This window comes from Schistocerca americana, chromosome 5 (assembly GCF_021461395.2).
Source record: "Schistocerca americana isolate TAMUIC-IGC-003095 chromosome 5, iqSchAmer2.1, whole genome shotgun sequence".
Classification (NCBI taxonomy): Eukaryota; Metazoa; Arthropoda; class Insecta; order Orthoptera; family Acrididae; genus Schistocerca; species Schistocerca americana.
Window position 1 is genome coordinate 643,180,519 of NC_060123.1, and position 16,712 is coordinate 643,197,230.

At 46.2% G+C, this 16,712-nt stretch overlaps 1 protein-coding gene across 1 annotated transcript in view; it reads right to left on the reverse strand.

Annotated features, from left to right (window-relative positions):
* LOC124616605 (putative odorant receptor 71a) overlaps nt 1–16,712 on the reverse strand; it is an 88,068-nt gene that overhangs the window by 49,276 nt on the left and 22,080 nt on the right. Inside the window, exon 2 of the mRNA XM_047144926.1 lies at nt 12,473–12,855. Coding sequence (XP_047000882.1) covers nt 12,473–12,855 — 383 coding nt within the window. The remainder of the gene's footprint in view (nt 1–12,472; nt 12,856–16,712) is intronic.

Genomic DNA, 16,712 nt, shown 5'->3' on the forward strand with positions numbered 1-16,712 from the left:
TTCGTCCCGTGTGTCGGCGGTGCTGTCTCTCATGAGGTCGGATGGCCCATCCGCGTCTACCTTAACGTTAGCTGCCTCGTTCAGTGCAACGATGGCTTTAGGGAAAGACTACAGCCAAGATTTACAACTAGGTCAAATGCTCATCACTAGCAGTTACAGATGATGCTGGTACTTAAGTCCGAGGAGTTTTTGTTTTACATGTTGGTATTCCGGTTGCTATGGGTTTGTTTATCGATTGCCATGTTTATTTGTAGTAGATTGTCGATATCTGAGTTTACATATCGTCATTTTGTCATTTGGAGATAGTGAGTGGAGATGTGGACGTTAGAAAATGGAGTGCTAAATGGAGAAATCGGAACATTTCTTACATATTTTTCTGTTTGAGTACAGTAGAGGGATGACAGCAGCGGAGGCAGAAGGAAACATTTGCGCCGTGTATGGGGACAATGCCACTGGACACAGCATGCTATTAAAATGGTTTTCTCGTTTCAAGTAGGATCATTTTGATATTAGTGACTCTCCACGTTCACGAACATCTTCGCAGTCTGATGAAGCTCATTAAAACGCATTTATCCACAAAAAGTGGCAGATGTGATGAACTGTCATCATTCCACCATCGTGCGACATTTTAATTCAATGGTGAAGCTTCAAAACTATGGTGTATGGGTAGCGCATGCTCTATGCCAAATCACAAATATCGGCGGGTGGCCATATGTGCTTGCTCCTCATCAACTGCATCGTGAAAAACACTGTATCGCTACTCGTGACGAGAAATGGTGTCTTTATGTTAACATATTGGAAAGAAAGGAATGATTGAGTCCAAACAAAGCAGCAACTCTCCGTTCAAAGAGTTGCGCGCATCCGCAAAGAAAATGTTATGCATCTGGTGGAACGGCGATGGTGTGGTGCAGTACGAATTGCTTCCCCGAGATGTAACCATCACTGTTGGCATCTGTTGTCAACAACTGAGACGTCTTGCAGACTCAATTCAAGAACAACGGTCAAAAAAATGTTCAAATGTGTGTGAACTCTTATGGGACTTAACTGCTAAGGTCATCAGTCCCTAAGCTTACGCACTACTTAACCTAAGTTATCCTAAGGACAAACACACACGCACTCCCATGCCCGAAGGAAGACGAACCTCCGCCGGGACCAGCCGCACAGCCCAGGACTGCAGCGCCTCAGACCGCTCGCCTGACCTCGCGCGGCAACAACGATCGGGAAGACTGCGTGAAGTCATGGTACTCCATGATAGTGCCCGCTCGCATTATGCTAGAGTGGCACAAAATACTAAACAGGAGTTTGGTCGGGAAGTCATACCGCATCCACCTTATACACCTGTGGTCCCTGCCGCCGTTGGATAAGCAGCTGCAGCAGCAAGTCGTATACCCCTAGCGTACTTATTTGTTACATAGTTTAATTCTTAATTTCTTTGCGTGTTTTTGGGTATTTGCTTTGTTTAATTCATAAATTTCGGGCGTGTTATAGTATTTGAGAGTTGTAGCATCGCGCTTTAGTGTTTACTTCGTAGATTCTTACTTAAATTGCGTGTGAGTTTCGTATAGGAGGTGTAATTTCGAGTTTTAGTTACTGTAATCGTAAATTCAGGCAGATTGTAGCGCAGACGATAGGCATTTGTAGAGGTTAGTTAATACATTCTTTGCGTGTTTCCCTTGCGTTATCTAGGCACGGACTCGTGTTTCAGTAACTGTTGTTCAACATCGATTAGAATGGACAGGGACTGTGATTGCTGTGTTCAGATGAGGGCTGAGTTGGCATCCCTACGCTCACAGCTGCAAGCGGCGCTGACTTCGGTCGCGCAGCTTGAGGCTGTTGCCAATGGGCACCACTGTGGGGAGCCGGACTTGGGTATCACGGGGATGTCAACCTCGTCCCGTCTGTCCCCAGATCGGTCTGCCGCTGTGGTTGCCCCGGTTGCTGCCCGCAGTGGGGCTGAGCCCTCGCCTGTGGTTGATTGGGAGGTCGTTCCAAGGCGTGGCAGGCAGCGAGAGACGTCCCCGGAGGCTGATCAGAAAGCCTCCCCGGTGCGTCTGACAAACAGGTTTCAGGCACTGTCTCTGGCTGAGCCAGATGCAGCTGCCTGCCCTGTTTCAGAGGATGATTCTCAGCCTTCAAGGTCCAGGCAATCACAGAGGGTGGGCTTATTGGTAGTTGGGAGCTCCAATGTTAGGCGCATAATGGGGCCCCTTAGGGAATGGCGGCTAAGGAGGGGAAGAAATCCAGTGTGCACTCCGTGTGCATTCCGGGTGGAGTCATTCCTGATGTGGAAAGGGTCCTTCCGGATGCCATGAAGAGCACAGGGTGCAGCCAGCTGCAGGTGGTGGCACATGTCGGCACTAATGACGTGTGTCGCTTTGGATCTGAGGAAATTCTCTCTGGATTCCAGAGGCTATCTGATTTGGTGAAGGCTGCCGGTCTTGCTTACGAGATGAAGGCAGAGCTCACCATCTGCAGCATCGTTGACAGAACCGACTGCGGACCTTTATTGCAGAGCCGGGTGGAGGGTCTGAATCAGAGGCTCAGACGGTTTTGCGACCGTGTTGGCTGCAAATTCCTTGACTTGCGCCATAGGGCGGTGGGGTTTCGGGTTCCGCTAAATAGGTCAGGAGTTCACTACACTCAGTTGGCGGCTACACGGGTAGCGGAGGCTGTGTGGCGTGGAATGGGCGGTTTTTTAGGTTAGAAGGCATCGGGAAAGTACGGGGTGGGCTGCAATCTCAAAGGGTGCATGGCAAATACAGGACGTGCTTGGATCAAGGAACATTCGGAATTGTAGTTGTAAATTGTTGTAGTTGTGCTGGGAAAGTCCCTGAGCTTCAAGCGCTAATAGAAAGCACAGAAGCTGAAATCGTTATAGGTACAGAAAGCTGGCTAAAGCCTGAAATAAGTTCTGCAGAAATTTTTACGAAGTCTCAGACGGTGTTCAGGAAAGATAGATTAGGCAGAATTGGTGGTGGAGTATTTGTGTCTGTCAGTAGTGGTTTATCTTGTAGTGAAGTCGAAGTAGATACTCCGTGCGAATTGGTATGGGTGGAGGTTATACTTAACAGCAGAACTAAGTTAATAATTGGCTCCTTCTACCGACCTCCAGACTCCGATGATATAGTTGCTGAACAGTTCAGAGAAAATTTGAGTCTCGTAACAAATAAATACCCCACTCATACGGTTATAGTTGGTGGGGACTTCAACCTTCCCTCGATATGTTGGCAAAAATACTTGTTCAAAAGCGGTGGTAGGCAGAAAATGTCTTCAGAGATTGTCCTAAATGCTTTCTCCGAAAATTATTTCGAGCAGTTAGTCCACGAACCCACGCGAATTGTAAACGGCTGCGAAAACACACTTGACATCTTAGCCACAAACAATCCAGAGCTGATAGAGAGCATCATGACTGATACAGGGATTAGTGATCACAAGGTCGTTGTAGCTAACTCAATACCATTTCTTCCAAATCCACCAGAAACAAACGCAAAATAATTTTATTTAAAAAAGCGGATAAAGTGTCACTAGAAGCCTTCCTAAGAGACAATCTCCATTCCTTCCGAACTGACTATGCAAATGTAGACGAGATGTGGCTCAAATTCAAAGATATAGTAGCAACAGCAATTGAGAGATTCATACCTCATAAATTGGTAGGAGATGGAACTGATTCCCCGTGGTACACAAAACAGGTCCGAACGCTGTTGCAGAGGCAACGGAAAAAGCATGTGAAGTTCAGAAGAACGCGAAATCCCGAAGATTGGCTAAAATTTACAGACGCGCGAAATTTGGCACAGACTTCCATGCGAGATGCCTTTAATAGGTTCCACAACGAAACATTGTCTCGAAATTTGGTAGAAAATCCGAAGAAATTCTGGTCGTGTGTAAAGTACACAAGCGGCAAGACGCAGTCAAGTCCTTCGCTGCGCAGTGCCGATGGTACTGTTAACCGACGACTGTTCCGCTAAAGCGGAGTTATTGAACGCAGTTTTCCGAAATTCCTTCACCAGGGAAGACGAATGGAATATTCCAGAATTTGAAACACGAGCAGCTGCTAGCATGAGTTTCTTACAAGTAGATGCCTTAGGGGTTGCGAAGCAACTCAAATCACTTGATACAGGCAAGTCTTCAGGTCCAGATTGTATACCGATTAGGTTCCTTTCAGATTACGCTGATACAATAGCTCCCTACTTAGCAATCATATACAACCGCTCGCTCACCGATAGATCTCTACCTACAGACAGGAAAATTGCGCAGGTCGCACCAGTGTTTAAGAAGGGTAGTAGGAGTAATCCATCGAACTACAGACCTATATCATTGACGTCGGTTTGCAGTAGAGTTTTGGAACATATACTGTATTCAAACATTATGAACCACCTCGAAGGGAACGATCTATTGATACGTAATGAGCATGGTTTCAGAAAACATCGTTCTTGTGCAACGCAGCTAGCTCTTTTATTCGCACGAAGAAATAAGCCGCTATCAACAGGGGATCTCAAGTTGATTCAGTATTTCTAGATTTCCAGAAAGCTTTTGACACCGTTCCTCACAAGCGACGTCTAATCAAGCTGCGGGCCTATGGGGTATCGTCTCAGTTGTGCGACTGGATTCGTGATTTCCTGTCAGGAAGGTCGCAGTTCGTAGTAATAGACGGCAAATCATCGAGTAAAACTGAAGTGATATCAGGTGTTCCCCAGGGAAGCGTCCTGTGACCTCTGCTGTTCCTGATCTATACAAATGACCTGGGTGGCAATCTGAGCAGTTCTCTTAGGTTGTTCGCAGATGATGCTGTAATTTACCGTCTAGTAAGGTCGTCCGAAGACCAGTATCAGTTGCAAGGCAATTTAGAAAAGATTGCTGTATGGTGTGGCAGGTGGCAGTTGACGCTAACTAACGAAAAGTGTGAGGTGGTCCACATGAGTTTCAAAAGAAATCCGTTGGAATTCGATTACTCGATAAATAGTACAATTCTCAAGGCTGTCAATTCAACTAAGTACCTGGGTGATAAAATGACGAACAACTTCAGTTGCCGGCCGCGGTGGTCTAGCGGTTCTAGGCGCTCAGTCCGGAGCCGCGCGACTCCTACGGTCGCAGGTTCGAATCCTGCTTCGGGCATGGATGTGTGTGATGTCCTTAGGTTAGTTAGGTTTAAGTAGTTCTGAGTTCTAGGGGACTGATGACCACAGATGTTAAGTCCAAAGTGCTCAGAACCATCTGAACCAACTTCAGTTGGAAAGACCACATAGATAATATTGTGGGGAAGGCGAGCCAAAGGTTGCATTTCATTGGCAGGACACTTAGAAGATGCAACAAGTCCACTAAAGAGACAGCTTACACTACACTCGTTCGTCCTCTGTTAGAATATTGCTGCGCGGTGTGGGATCCTTACCAGGTGGGATTGACGGAGGACATCGAAAGGGTGCAAAAAAGGGCAGCTCGTTTTGTATTATCACGTAATAGGGGAGAGAGTGTGGCAGATATGATACGCGAATTGGGATGGAAGTCATTAAAGCAAAGACGTTTTTCGTCGCGGCGAGATCTATTTACGAAATTTCAGTCACCAACTTTCTCTTCCGAATGCGAAAATATTTCGTTGAGCCCAACCTACATAGGTAGGAATGATCATCAAAATAAAATAAGAGAAATCAGAGCTCGAACAGAAAGGTTTAGGTGTTCGTTTTTCCCGCGCGCTGTTCGGGTGTGGAATGGTAGAGAGATAGTATGATTGTGGTTCGATGAACCCTCTGCCAGGCACTTAAATGTGAATTGCAGAGTAGTCATGTAGATGTAGATGTAGATGTAGATGTAGATGTAGATCTTGCACTCTCTGATTTTCGCCTTTTTCCGGTCTCTTGTCGCACAGCCCTCAATGAACTTCCTTCGCGGATGAAAATGCGCTGCGAACATGGCACGGCGAACTCTTCGCCTCAAAACCACGTGATTTCTACAGTCGCGGAATCGAAAAGTCACCCCGGCGTTGACTGTTGTACATAGTGAAGGGGACTATGCAAGGTATTTCAAAAAGAATTATCTGATTTCAAAACTGCGTGTTTATTGACAAAAACATACTACGAAATTGGGATGGATTGCAAAATACTCACAAAAACTTTAATTTTTAGCTTTTCTATTACAAATGCTCTAAGTGTCCACCAGTAACAGCATGAACAACGTCTAGACGATAGCTAAATTCGTCATAAACTTCACAAAATGTATCTGCTTTTACAGAAGTTATGGCAGCTTTTGTTCCGCTGTTCACTTGTTCTATGTCACACGGTAAAGGAGAGATGAACAGAATTTCCTTCACATACTTCCGCAAGGAAAAATCGCATGCGGTCATGTCTGGTGAGATAGGAGGCCAAGAATGCAGGGCACATTTTCGGGGTTCCGTGCGCCCTATCCAGTGTTGAGGCACAGAGTGACCCAGAAACTGAGGTACGATATTGTGCCAGTGTGCTGAGACTTCCCGAAGTTGTGGAAAAGGCCAGTTCTGCAGTATTTGAAGGTAGCTGAACGCTGGATAGGCTGCACTGGACCCCGAGACACTGCCCTTCATTCTTGGCCTCCTAGATTGCCAGACATGACCCTATGCGATGTTTTCTCGTGGGGACATGTGAACCAAAGTGTGCTCATCTCCCCTTTACCTCCTCGAATAGAAAAAGAGAAGAACAGTAAAACAGCCGCCATAACTTCTGTAAAAGCAGAGACATTGCGCAAAGTTTATGACGAATCTAGCTGTTGTTCATGCTGCTACTGGTGGACAAATAACGCACTTGTAATAGTAAAGCTAAAACTTCAACATTTTATGAGTGTGTATTTTGCTGTTCACCCATGTTTGTAGTATGCTTTTATCAATAAATAAGGAGTTTTGAAATCAGATCATTCTTTTTGTAACACACTGTATTTTTTATTACTAAAGTCTCTGTTATATGTATTGTTATGACTTCCTTTGCACGCTGTGGGTTCTTTAATGGCTACAGTATCGGGGAACAGATGCTGTTCATGAACAGAGAATCCAGGTATTAATTTATTCTACATCTAAAATCAAATAGGAAAAATAATACATAGATTTGTTGCTGTTTTCCAGTTGCTAATAGTAGATCTGAATGTAGATATATGTACAGATACAAAAGATTTATAAATCTGTCACCGTTCAGTACAACGTCTATTCAGAAGATGTCGAGACCTGGCCACTATGGAAGTCTGTAAATGTTATTCAACTGGAAAAACACACGGCTGCTTTCTGTGACGATTTTGCTGGAAAGTTTGTACAACGCCACGAATAATGCCTAAGCCAAAGCAGCTGTAAGGTGTGGCTAACTGACGCGAATAAAAAACTTTTGATTTTCACTGTGGTTTTCATTTCTCGACCAGTCGGATCTTATTTTCCGAGCAGCCCTAGTATGAGTGTCAATTCGAGCCTGCACGCGGCCCTTTTCCGTCACAGTAGGCCATCTTTGCACTGGAACTGTAATTTACAATTATTTTCTCCCCAAAAATCTGAGACGACTACATTCACACGTCCCAGTGTGTGCTACGAGTGTAGGTGGCTACACACGTCTAACGTGAGAAATAACCTTAAGTAAGCTTTTCGGGAGAGCGGCGTCCAACAGCAGCGGTGCGATACGTTTAGGCTACAGCTTCGTGTCGCTACCGTTTGATCACATTGCATTATACAAGTAAAATTATTAAACGTAGGCATAGCTGGACAGTCCTGAATGCTTATATACATCTAAAGTCACTCTTAATAATGAGGGAAACCTTGTTTGTGAAGCACACTAACATTTAACATTCAAGTAACATTCATTTCAACTTTAACATTTCATCGCAATTTAAATATCTCTCCCTTTAATTTTCTGTTGCCATATAAAAGCACGCATCGGTGCAAAGTATTCCACGCCTTTGAGTTATGCACACAGGGGGGAGGCGTCTCGCCATACCGGAGGAGGACATTCGTACCTGTGCTTGCGTGTGGGGCGAGCACAGTCGCGCGGCGACTACCCGCATGACGCGCAGGTGCAAACAAACGCACCTTGATGGCCAGTTTTCACGTAGGGTACCGCGTTCAGAGTGAGTTCCCGACTATGCTCCGACTGCGTCTTGGGGAGTGGGATCGCGACTGGACTCGTCCTGTTCGCTTTGCAAATGCTCCAAATACCTCATTTGGGCAAAGTGTGCTGTGTAGCTGCTGTGTCCAATACATGCGGTTGTTGTACTGTAGGCTATCCGTCGGCAGAGGGAATCCACGACAGGTGACAGGTGCGCAGCGGCTACACAGTGCGTCATGTGGAAACTACATCAAAGCGATGGTACGTCGCCTGTTGGCGGTCGTTTGGTTTTCGGCTCATTCCGGTTTTCCCCGAACTCCTTCGAATCGCCAGCCGTTGTGGCCCAGCGGTTCTAGGCACTTCAGTCTGGAACCGCGCTGCTGCTACGGTCGCAGGTTCGAATCCCGCCTCGGGCATGGATGTGTGTGATGTCCTTAGGTTAGTTAGGTTTAAGTAGTTCTAAGTTCTAGGGGACTGATGACCTCAGATGTTAAGTCCCATAGTGCTTAGAGCCACTTGAACCAATCCTACGACTCTCTCTCGAATGCACAGGTCCTGTCTCACCTCACACTAGCCTCTCCGGATTTTTCGTAAGCTTGGGAGAGCAGCTGGTAATACGTCTTCGGCAGCATCCGGAACTCCTCGATGTGTCGCATAAAGACTACGACAATACTCTTGTCGAAGACTATGTATGGAGGGAGATCGGTGAGAAGCTTAACAAATCCAGAAAGTATAAGTTCTGTTCGTCTTACTTTTTGTTATACTTGCTGAAGGTAACAGTGATAATATTTTCCACATTCAGCTACATTTCTGCTTACTTGTAGAAGCAATAGGTCGTATTTTATTGGAGCTCTTGCCAGCCGCAAAACCATCTCTGGCAGATTCCAAAGAAGAAGTGGAGACTTTTACTAACGTTTAAAGTTCCCTATATTATGTTTTAAATTGAGAAGAAAACGAGGAGGATGAGGTAGGTCCATCCTCGGTGGATTACAGTACTTCCTCTCTAAGTTCTACAACAGTAAGGTGTGATGACCATACTGTAGTGTTGGCAGAAGAGCCAACACTGTGTTTCTAGAGGAGGCCGAAATGCACGCGTTTAATTACACGCTGACTGGCGTGAGGTCTGGAACAGGACAATATCTTGAGAATTGCAAATAAAGTACGTAGATGAGGTAATACTTAACTTTAATCCACAATTGTAGAACATCTCTCTTTACGGTACATGCTTCACATAATAAATATCAATTGAATACGGCGCCTTGCTAGGTCGTAGCAAATGACGTAGCTGAAGGCTATGCTAACTATCGTCGCGGCAAATGAGAGCGTAGTTGTCTGTGAACCTTTCCTTGCAAAGTCGGCTGTACAACTGGGCGAGTGCCAGGACGTCTCTCTAGACCTGCCGTGTGGCGGCGCTCGGTCTGCAATCACTGATAGTGGCGACACGCGGGTCCGACGTATACTAACGGACCGCGGCCGATTTAAAGGCTACCACCTAGCAAGTGTGGTGTCTGGCGGTGACACCACACATATAAACAAAGGCCAAGAGTTCTTTGATTTAGTCTGGCAGCGCTGATAACAATATGGAAAGTGCATTGTCTGATTTTGTAAGAACCACGAGTGAGCTCTTGCAACTGCTGCAAGTGTCCGAGAAGTAAAGAAAGAAAAGTCGTGACATTGTTTGCGGTTTTCACTAACATGGACAAGGAACTTGCAATATTTGTTGGGCAGCATCCAGAGCTCATTCTACACTGAAAGGCCGAAGAAAGGTATAGGCACGCATATTCAAATAGAGAAATATGTAAACAGGCAGAATACGGCACTGTGGTCGCCAACGCCTATGTAAGAGAACAAGCGTCTGGCGCAGTTGTTAGATCTGTTGCTGCTGCTACAATGGCAGGTTATCAAGATTTAAGTGACTTTGAAAGTGGTGTCGGCTCACGACCGATGGCATACAGCATCTCCGAGGTAGTGTGAATTGGGGAAACATCATCAATATGAGCTTTCGGAGCCAAAGGCCCACTCGTGTACCGCGCGGTTCTAGGCGCTTCAGTCTGGAACCGCGCGACCGCTACGGTCGCAGGTTCGAATCCTGCCCCGGGCATGGATGTGTCTGATGTCCTTAGGTTACTTAGGTTTAAGTAGTTCTAGGGGACTTATGGCCACAGATGTTAAGTCCCAAAGTACTCAGAGCCATTTGAACCATTTTTGAACTCGACATAAAAGTTTTCTGGGTTTGGTACCGTGTCATAATGTGAAAACTACTGCTGCTATAGAAAAACCAACGTTTCGGCCACGATTGCGGCGGCCTTCTTCTGGGTCTAATGGTGCGTTATAGCTATGCAGTGTCCTTTATATTTTGTTGTTAGTGTTCACTGCGCATGCCATTACGTCATAATTTTAAAAAGGTAGTTAGTTTCATTGCTCACTTAAGGAAGAAGGAGAGGGAACTTTATTTTTGTTGTGACTTGGCAAGACAGCCAAGCCACTCGGAGGTAGCCGAAAGGCACGCGTTTAAGCTCACGCAGACTGGCGTGAGGTCTGGAACAGGACAATGTCTTGAGAATTGCAAATAAAGTACGAAGATCTTGGAATCCATAATTGGTGTACATCGCTCTTGTTGATACATTAATTATAATCTCAATATAATTGGTAATGGCGCCTTGCTAGGTCGTAGCAAATGACGTAGCTGAAGGCTATGCTAACTATCGTCTCGGCAAATGAGAGCGTATTTGTCAGTGAACCTTTCCTAGCAAAGTCGTCTGCACAACTGGAGCGAGTGCTGGGAAGTCTCTCTAGACTTGCCGTGTGGCGGCGCTCGGTCTGCAATCACTGATAGTGGCGACACGCGGGTCCGACGTATACTAACGGACCGCGGCCGATTTAAAGGCTACCACCTAGCAAGTGTGGTGTCTGGCGGTGACACCACTATTTTAATAGGTAATTGCGGTGGAGGGAGAACGTGACCTCTGTTGTCCATTGGCTCTTGTGTTATGTACCACGACTGGTGGCCACCGTCGAATGAGAAGTTTGCTGCTGTTTACCAACTGCTGGAGGTCGGCCGCGCGGCGGCAGTTACTCGCCGGTAGTGCCCGTGCCTCGTGTTGACAGTGCGGTCTGTTGGGCTCTGATTGCTGGCAGCCAAGATGGGGCGAGCCTGAGTCCATCCTCCCTGTTCATGTTATTAAGGTGTTTAAGTATTTCGATGGCCTCTCTGATTTTGCGTTTCGTCATAATTGCCTGCTTGGCCAACACACAGGCTTCACTGAATTTTATTTCTTTTCCGCAGGAATGGTGATGTTGTGCGACTGAGGATTTGTTGTGTTGCCCTAGACGAATATAACGCTCGTGCTCCCGAATGCGCGTTGCTATTGGCCTACCAGTCTCGCCGATGTATGCCTCTCCACATTCGCATTCCACCTTGTAAACGCCTTCAGTGTGTAATGCATCCACCTTGTCCTCGGTGGAGGCTAGCACGTCCTGGACCACTATAGAAGACAGGCTGCCCCTCAACGCGGCGAAGGTGTTTGCCTATTCGGTCAGTAACGTTTTTCACATAGGGTAAGCGTACTGTTGGCTGCAGTTTGTCTATTTCCTGCTTATCTTTCTTGCTTGTGTTCGTCGACAAGGCTGTGTTTATCGACTTATGGCTGTAGCCATTGGCTAGAAACGTTGTGCGTAACATTTTAAGTTCAGGCGCGATGTTTTGAGCATCACTTAGGGGCTGTGCACGGATTGCCAAAGAGCAATCTTCCGCGCTGGGTGGTGGTAGGATTGGGCGTGCAGATACCTGTCAGTATGTGTAGGCTTACGATATAATCTGTGCCCCAGTGTTCCCTCCGTTCTGCTGTACAGTTCGACGTCTAGAAATGGGATAGCACCATTCTTTTCTACTTCCAGCGTGAACTCTATCTTCCAGTGCATATTGTTCAAATATTCGTGGAACTTGTATAGCTCCATTTCACCATGAGGCCATATAGCGAACGTGTCGTCCACGTATCTAAACCAGCAACGTGGGCGTAAAGGAGCTGAACCGAGGGCCGTTGCTTCAAAGGCTTGAATGAATGAATGAGTACGTCGGAGGTTGAGTTCACCCTGAGGCATTGGTGTGTGTGCTGTCCCTAGCGCAAGTTAGTTTCAGTTAGATTAAGGAGTGTGTAGGCCTAAGGACCGAAGACCTCAGCAGTTTGGTCCCAGATTCCAAATTTTCTTCGTCTCAATAAAACCAAATAAGTCTCGAGAGCCACAACAACATCCTCGTCTATTTTCGCAATTGGTGACTGAACGCAGCTCGCACACGGTCCGTGATGTGGGAGTGCATGCGAAGCGTCACGGCAGGGACACAGTCGAAGGACTGTCTGAACACGGCGCCCTATGAGGAAACCGGCCTTGAGAGAGTCGCGCGGCGGCCCAGAGATGCAACTCGACCTCACCGTATGATGAGCTGGTGGTGGCGGACGTTGTCTTCCAGCAGGCGGTTCTCCGGCGCGGCGGCGAATTCGCGGTCGACGGCGTGTCGTTCTTCGTGGAGGGCCGCCTCCTTGGAGGGCCGCCGCCAGCCCACGACGGCCACGTTGTCGCGCAGGATGGCGAGCTCGGCGGCGAGGTGCAGCATGAGCGCGAAGTAGCAGATGTTGAGGCAGAGCGAGATCTGCGGCACGAGCAGCAGGCTCAGCGCCTGGCCGGCGTACACCGCCTCGTAGTAGGGCGACGCCGTCGCGTCGAACGGCAGCCACGCGGGCAGCGGCAGCCGGCGGTCGGCGCCCGAGATCAGCGGCTGCACCGACCACGCCAGCGCCGCCGCCACAGCGTTCACCTGCCGCCACAAGGCAAGAGCACGGCTGGGTCTCACACCCGGGATAGCGCCAACAGCTGCTCAACACTGGTGGGGATTATTGCTACAGTCGATCATAAGAAGTGCTTTAGGGTTTACATTCATTGTTGTGTTATAGCGATTGTTGTAACTGGAGGTGTAGCAGCTCAACAGTCGCCACCGCAGTCAACCGGTAAACAGTGTGGCGAGTTTAAGCATACTGACAGAATGGAAAAAAAGATGAAACAGACAGATGAGGAAAGAAGGAAGTTGCTTGAGAATTAATACAGTGAATTTAGTTGGGGAACTATGCGAAACGTCAATCAGTGAAACTTGTGATGGTACTTGCATTACGTATCCATTACGGCACCTCACCTGAACCTCTCGATACCAGCAATACTACTGTGTTTCTGTAAAGTAGTTAACATATTTCTGAGACAACATTCAGATTTGATTTCATTAATATAGAGCTACTTTGATACATCGATGTGTTTATATTGCAATGATGTTATTCGTATGTGTATTCTTTCTTTTGTCACTATGATCTTTGATGTACTTGTAACGATTGATTTTTGGGCGCGTAAGCAGTTAGTTGTTAGAGAGTCGGACCTTTAGAGAGTCAAGTCTTGGACGTCATGTTGGAAAGACGCATATTGTCGTCAGCTTATAAAACGTGAACTTTAACAGTGGGGAAGATGTTTTCAAGTATGTTTTGTATCGTGATGTTTTGTGTGTTACGTGCCATTGCAACAAAAGCAATAAAAAAGAAGTGTAACTTAAATTCGGAGTGCTGATTACTTTTTTACATCACCATTGTCCTGCAAAAGTGTAATCTTCAAGAATGGTTTGTGAAACACATCTATAAACATTTTGAATATCGCATAATAAAACCTAGGCCTCTTTGCATCCGAGCTTGGAATCATCACCACCTAGATTTTCGACGATTGAGCCAGCGTGAGAAACACGAAAAGATGAGTGCCTAGTTTATTCATTATTACATGAAATGACTTTATTAACTGTGCTCTAATGACACCTGCCACATAATAACTTTGTTGTTGCCCGAAAATGTAGTATTTAGCAGCGTGAGGAACACCACAATCATTATTAAATTTTGATCTTTGTTGTGGTAGGGTTGTTAGAAACTGGAGGTGTGGTCGTGGAAATTCCAGATCAAGAAGTTTCTGACAGCAGCGAGTTGGATGAAAATGAACAGGGTATGTATTGATTTTTATTACTTTTTGCAGATATTTTGGAATACGTAAGGATGTCTGTCTCGGTAGATGAGTGTCTTGTGTTCTAGTGTTCGGTTCTGCACTCACATTTTTATAGATATTCAAGCAACAAGAAAGCCGAAGCACAAATTGATCACCTTGAAAAAGACATGGCGGCCCATCAGGTATGATACGGAAGAGAGATTCTTACGTAAACCAGAGGATGTGGTCTGCTGTTAACGTAATGAGGACCCCATAAGGAACTAGGCTGGGGATAAAACCTGACACAACAGGTAAACCTTTTCTCATGAACCTTGATGATAACATCTTGGATAACATTTTGATGTATCCGAACCATAAGCTAGGCAGTCTTTGGGGAATCATCTGAAGATATTTTCGTGAAAAATTCGAAAGCATTTTAAACGGAAGAAATTGTGTCAGCAATTGGAATTGTTTTGAACTGTGGAGTCCATAGACACAACAAGGACAGTTTATGTTCATACAGTTCTCCGTCCTGTTTCTCTAAAAAAGGTTACTCTGGGAACGGTCCGGTTTGCCTGTAGTGATGATGTCACTTTAGTCAGTAACGTGCCTAAGAAAGGAAAGGTTGTTGCATTATTGTCAACTCAACATCACGACATGAATGTGCGGAACAGAAGCCAGACATCATCCTGTTCTACAACTGTACAATGTCTGGAGTGGATACATTCCATAAGCGTGCAAGAATGCACAGCTGTTGTCGAGCAATTGTAGTATATAATTCGTATGTTGTACTTGAAGATTCACACAAGTTATGGGCAAAGAATCACCTGACAAAGAGTTCTGGAAGAAGGCAGTACCTGAAAAATCTAGCTCAGGAACTTTGCGATCTCAACATGAAAAGACACACTCAAAATGCTGTAGGCCTACACTCAAAATAAACTTCAGCGTTATCGGCTGTTGTCTATGAGTGTAACCAACCCAAGGTGCTGTAAGCAGAGGAAAGAAACATCATTACAGAGCTGCGACAGAAAGTGACACATGCAGCTGTGCATAATCTGCCAAAGAAAGGACACTGTTAGTTATGTGCCAGAAGCAAATACCGTAATTACATACCTCTTGGAATAGGTATATCTCCACTGCACACATCAAGAACGAAGAAGTAGTTCATATGTAAAGTGTTCTGAGTGTGAATTTGAGTAACCCTTGTAATTGTGAAATTAATATAAATAAATTTAAAATGATTTTTTTATAGTTTATTTAAACATTTTTCTAAGGAATTCTTTTATAAAAACAAGTCCCAGTAACCCTCACTCAGTAATAATAATCAACATTTGTAACTTCTAGTTTACCAAAAATAATTAAGTCATATGGTTTATCTTAGAGAAAGTTTAATGGTAGAGGGATCAATCGCTGACTCCTCCTATGAGTGTTGGCCAGTGCAACATAGAGCAATGGTATGCAACTGTTAAAGAAACTATAGAGGTTTGAGTGAAGAAGGCCGCAGTCAGAAGGATCGTTTCGTGCTTCGCAGATTGCTTTACAACGGGTTTCTGCCGAGGTTAATTACAAGCGGTGGCAGAGTAGTTGAGGCATCCAGTGGCCTCCTGCCTGTGAATGCGTGACGTGCACAATGTTGACGGAGTGCGGCGTGACCGAGCGGTGGCGTAACGCCACTGCTCAGTAGGCGACGTCCCATGGATTCTGCAGCCAAGGCGGCGACGGCCGACCCGTGGCCGATGTCTCCAACATTGGCCGCCTGGTGGCAACAGCTGACACAGCGACCGCCGCCCACTGCTGTAGCGTGGTGCCTGCCCTGCTACACTGAGGCGACAAAGGTCATGGGATAGCGACATGCACGTATACAGATGGCGGTAGTATCATCTACAAGGTACAAAAAGGCAGTGTATGGGCCGAACTGTCATTTGTGCTCCGGAGATCCACGCGAAGAAGTTTCCGATGTGATTATGGCTACACGAAGAGAATTAAGACTTTGACCATGGAATGGTCGTTGGAACTAGACACTAGGAACATTTCACTTTGGAAATCGTTAGGGAATTCAATATTCCGAGATTCACAGTGTCAAGAGTGTGTCGAGTATTCCGAATTTTAGGCAGTACCTCTCAGCACGGACAATGCAGTGGCCGACAGCGATCACTTAACGACCGAGAGCAGCAACGTTTGGGTAAAGTTGTCGGTGCTAACAGACCTGCACCACTGCGTGAAATAACTGCAGAAATCAATGTGGGACATACGACGAATGTATCCTAAAGGACGGTGTGGCGAAAATTTGGCGTTCACTATAGTTCAATTCATTTATCTTGGCGGTTCGCGCATGCCCGCCCAGACGCGGGTGATTGCTGCGTTGACAGTTGTACGCGCCAAGAGAAGCAGCGCCATAGTATAGTTCGCAAACTTACGTTAGGGGGGAGCGCGCAGTTTATGAAGTAAAGCCACCACGGCCGCATTAAACCTTTCGCTGCTACAGAGACGTGCTCCCCACATTCCGCGATGTGCGCGATTTTGTCATCATTGCACTGCTCGCCTGTGCAGACACATGCTGTTTCGACTGCTTTGACACACTTTATCATTCGATTTCACAAAAACTACTTGGCCCCAAAATTTGATTTTTACACGTCTTCTTGACTGATACCTTCCCCCCCCCCCCCC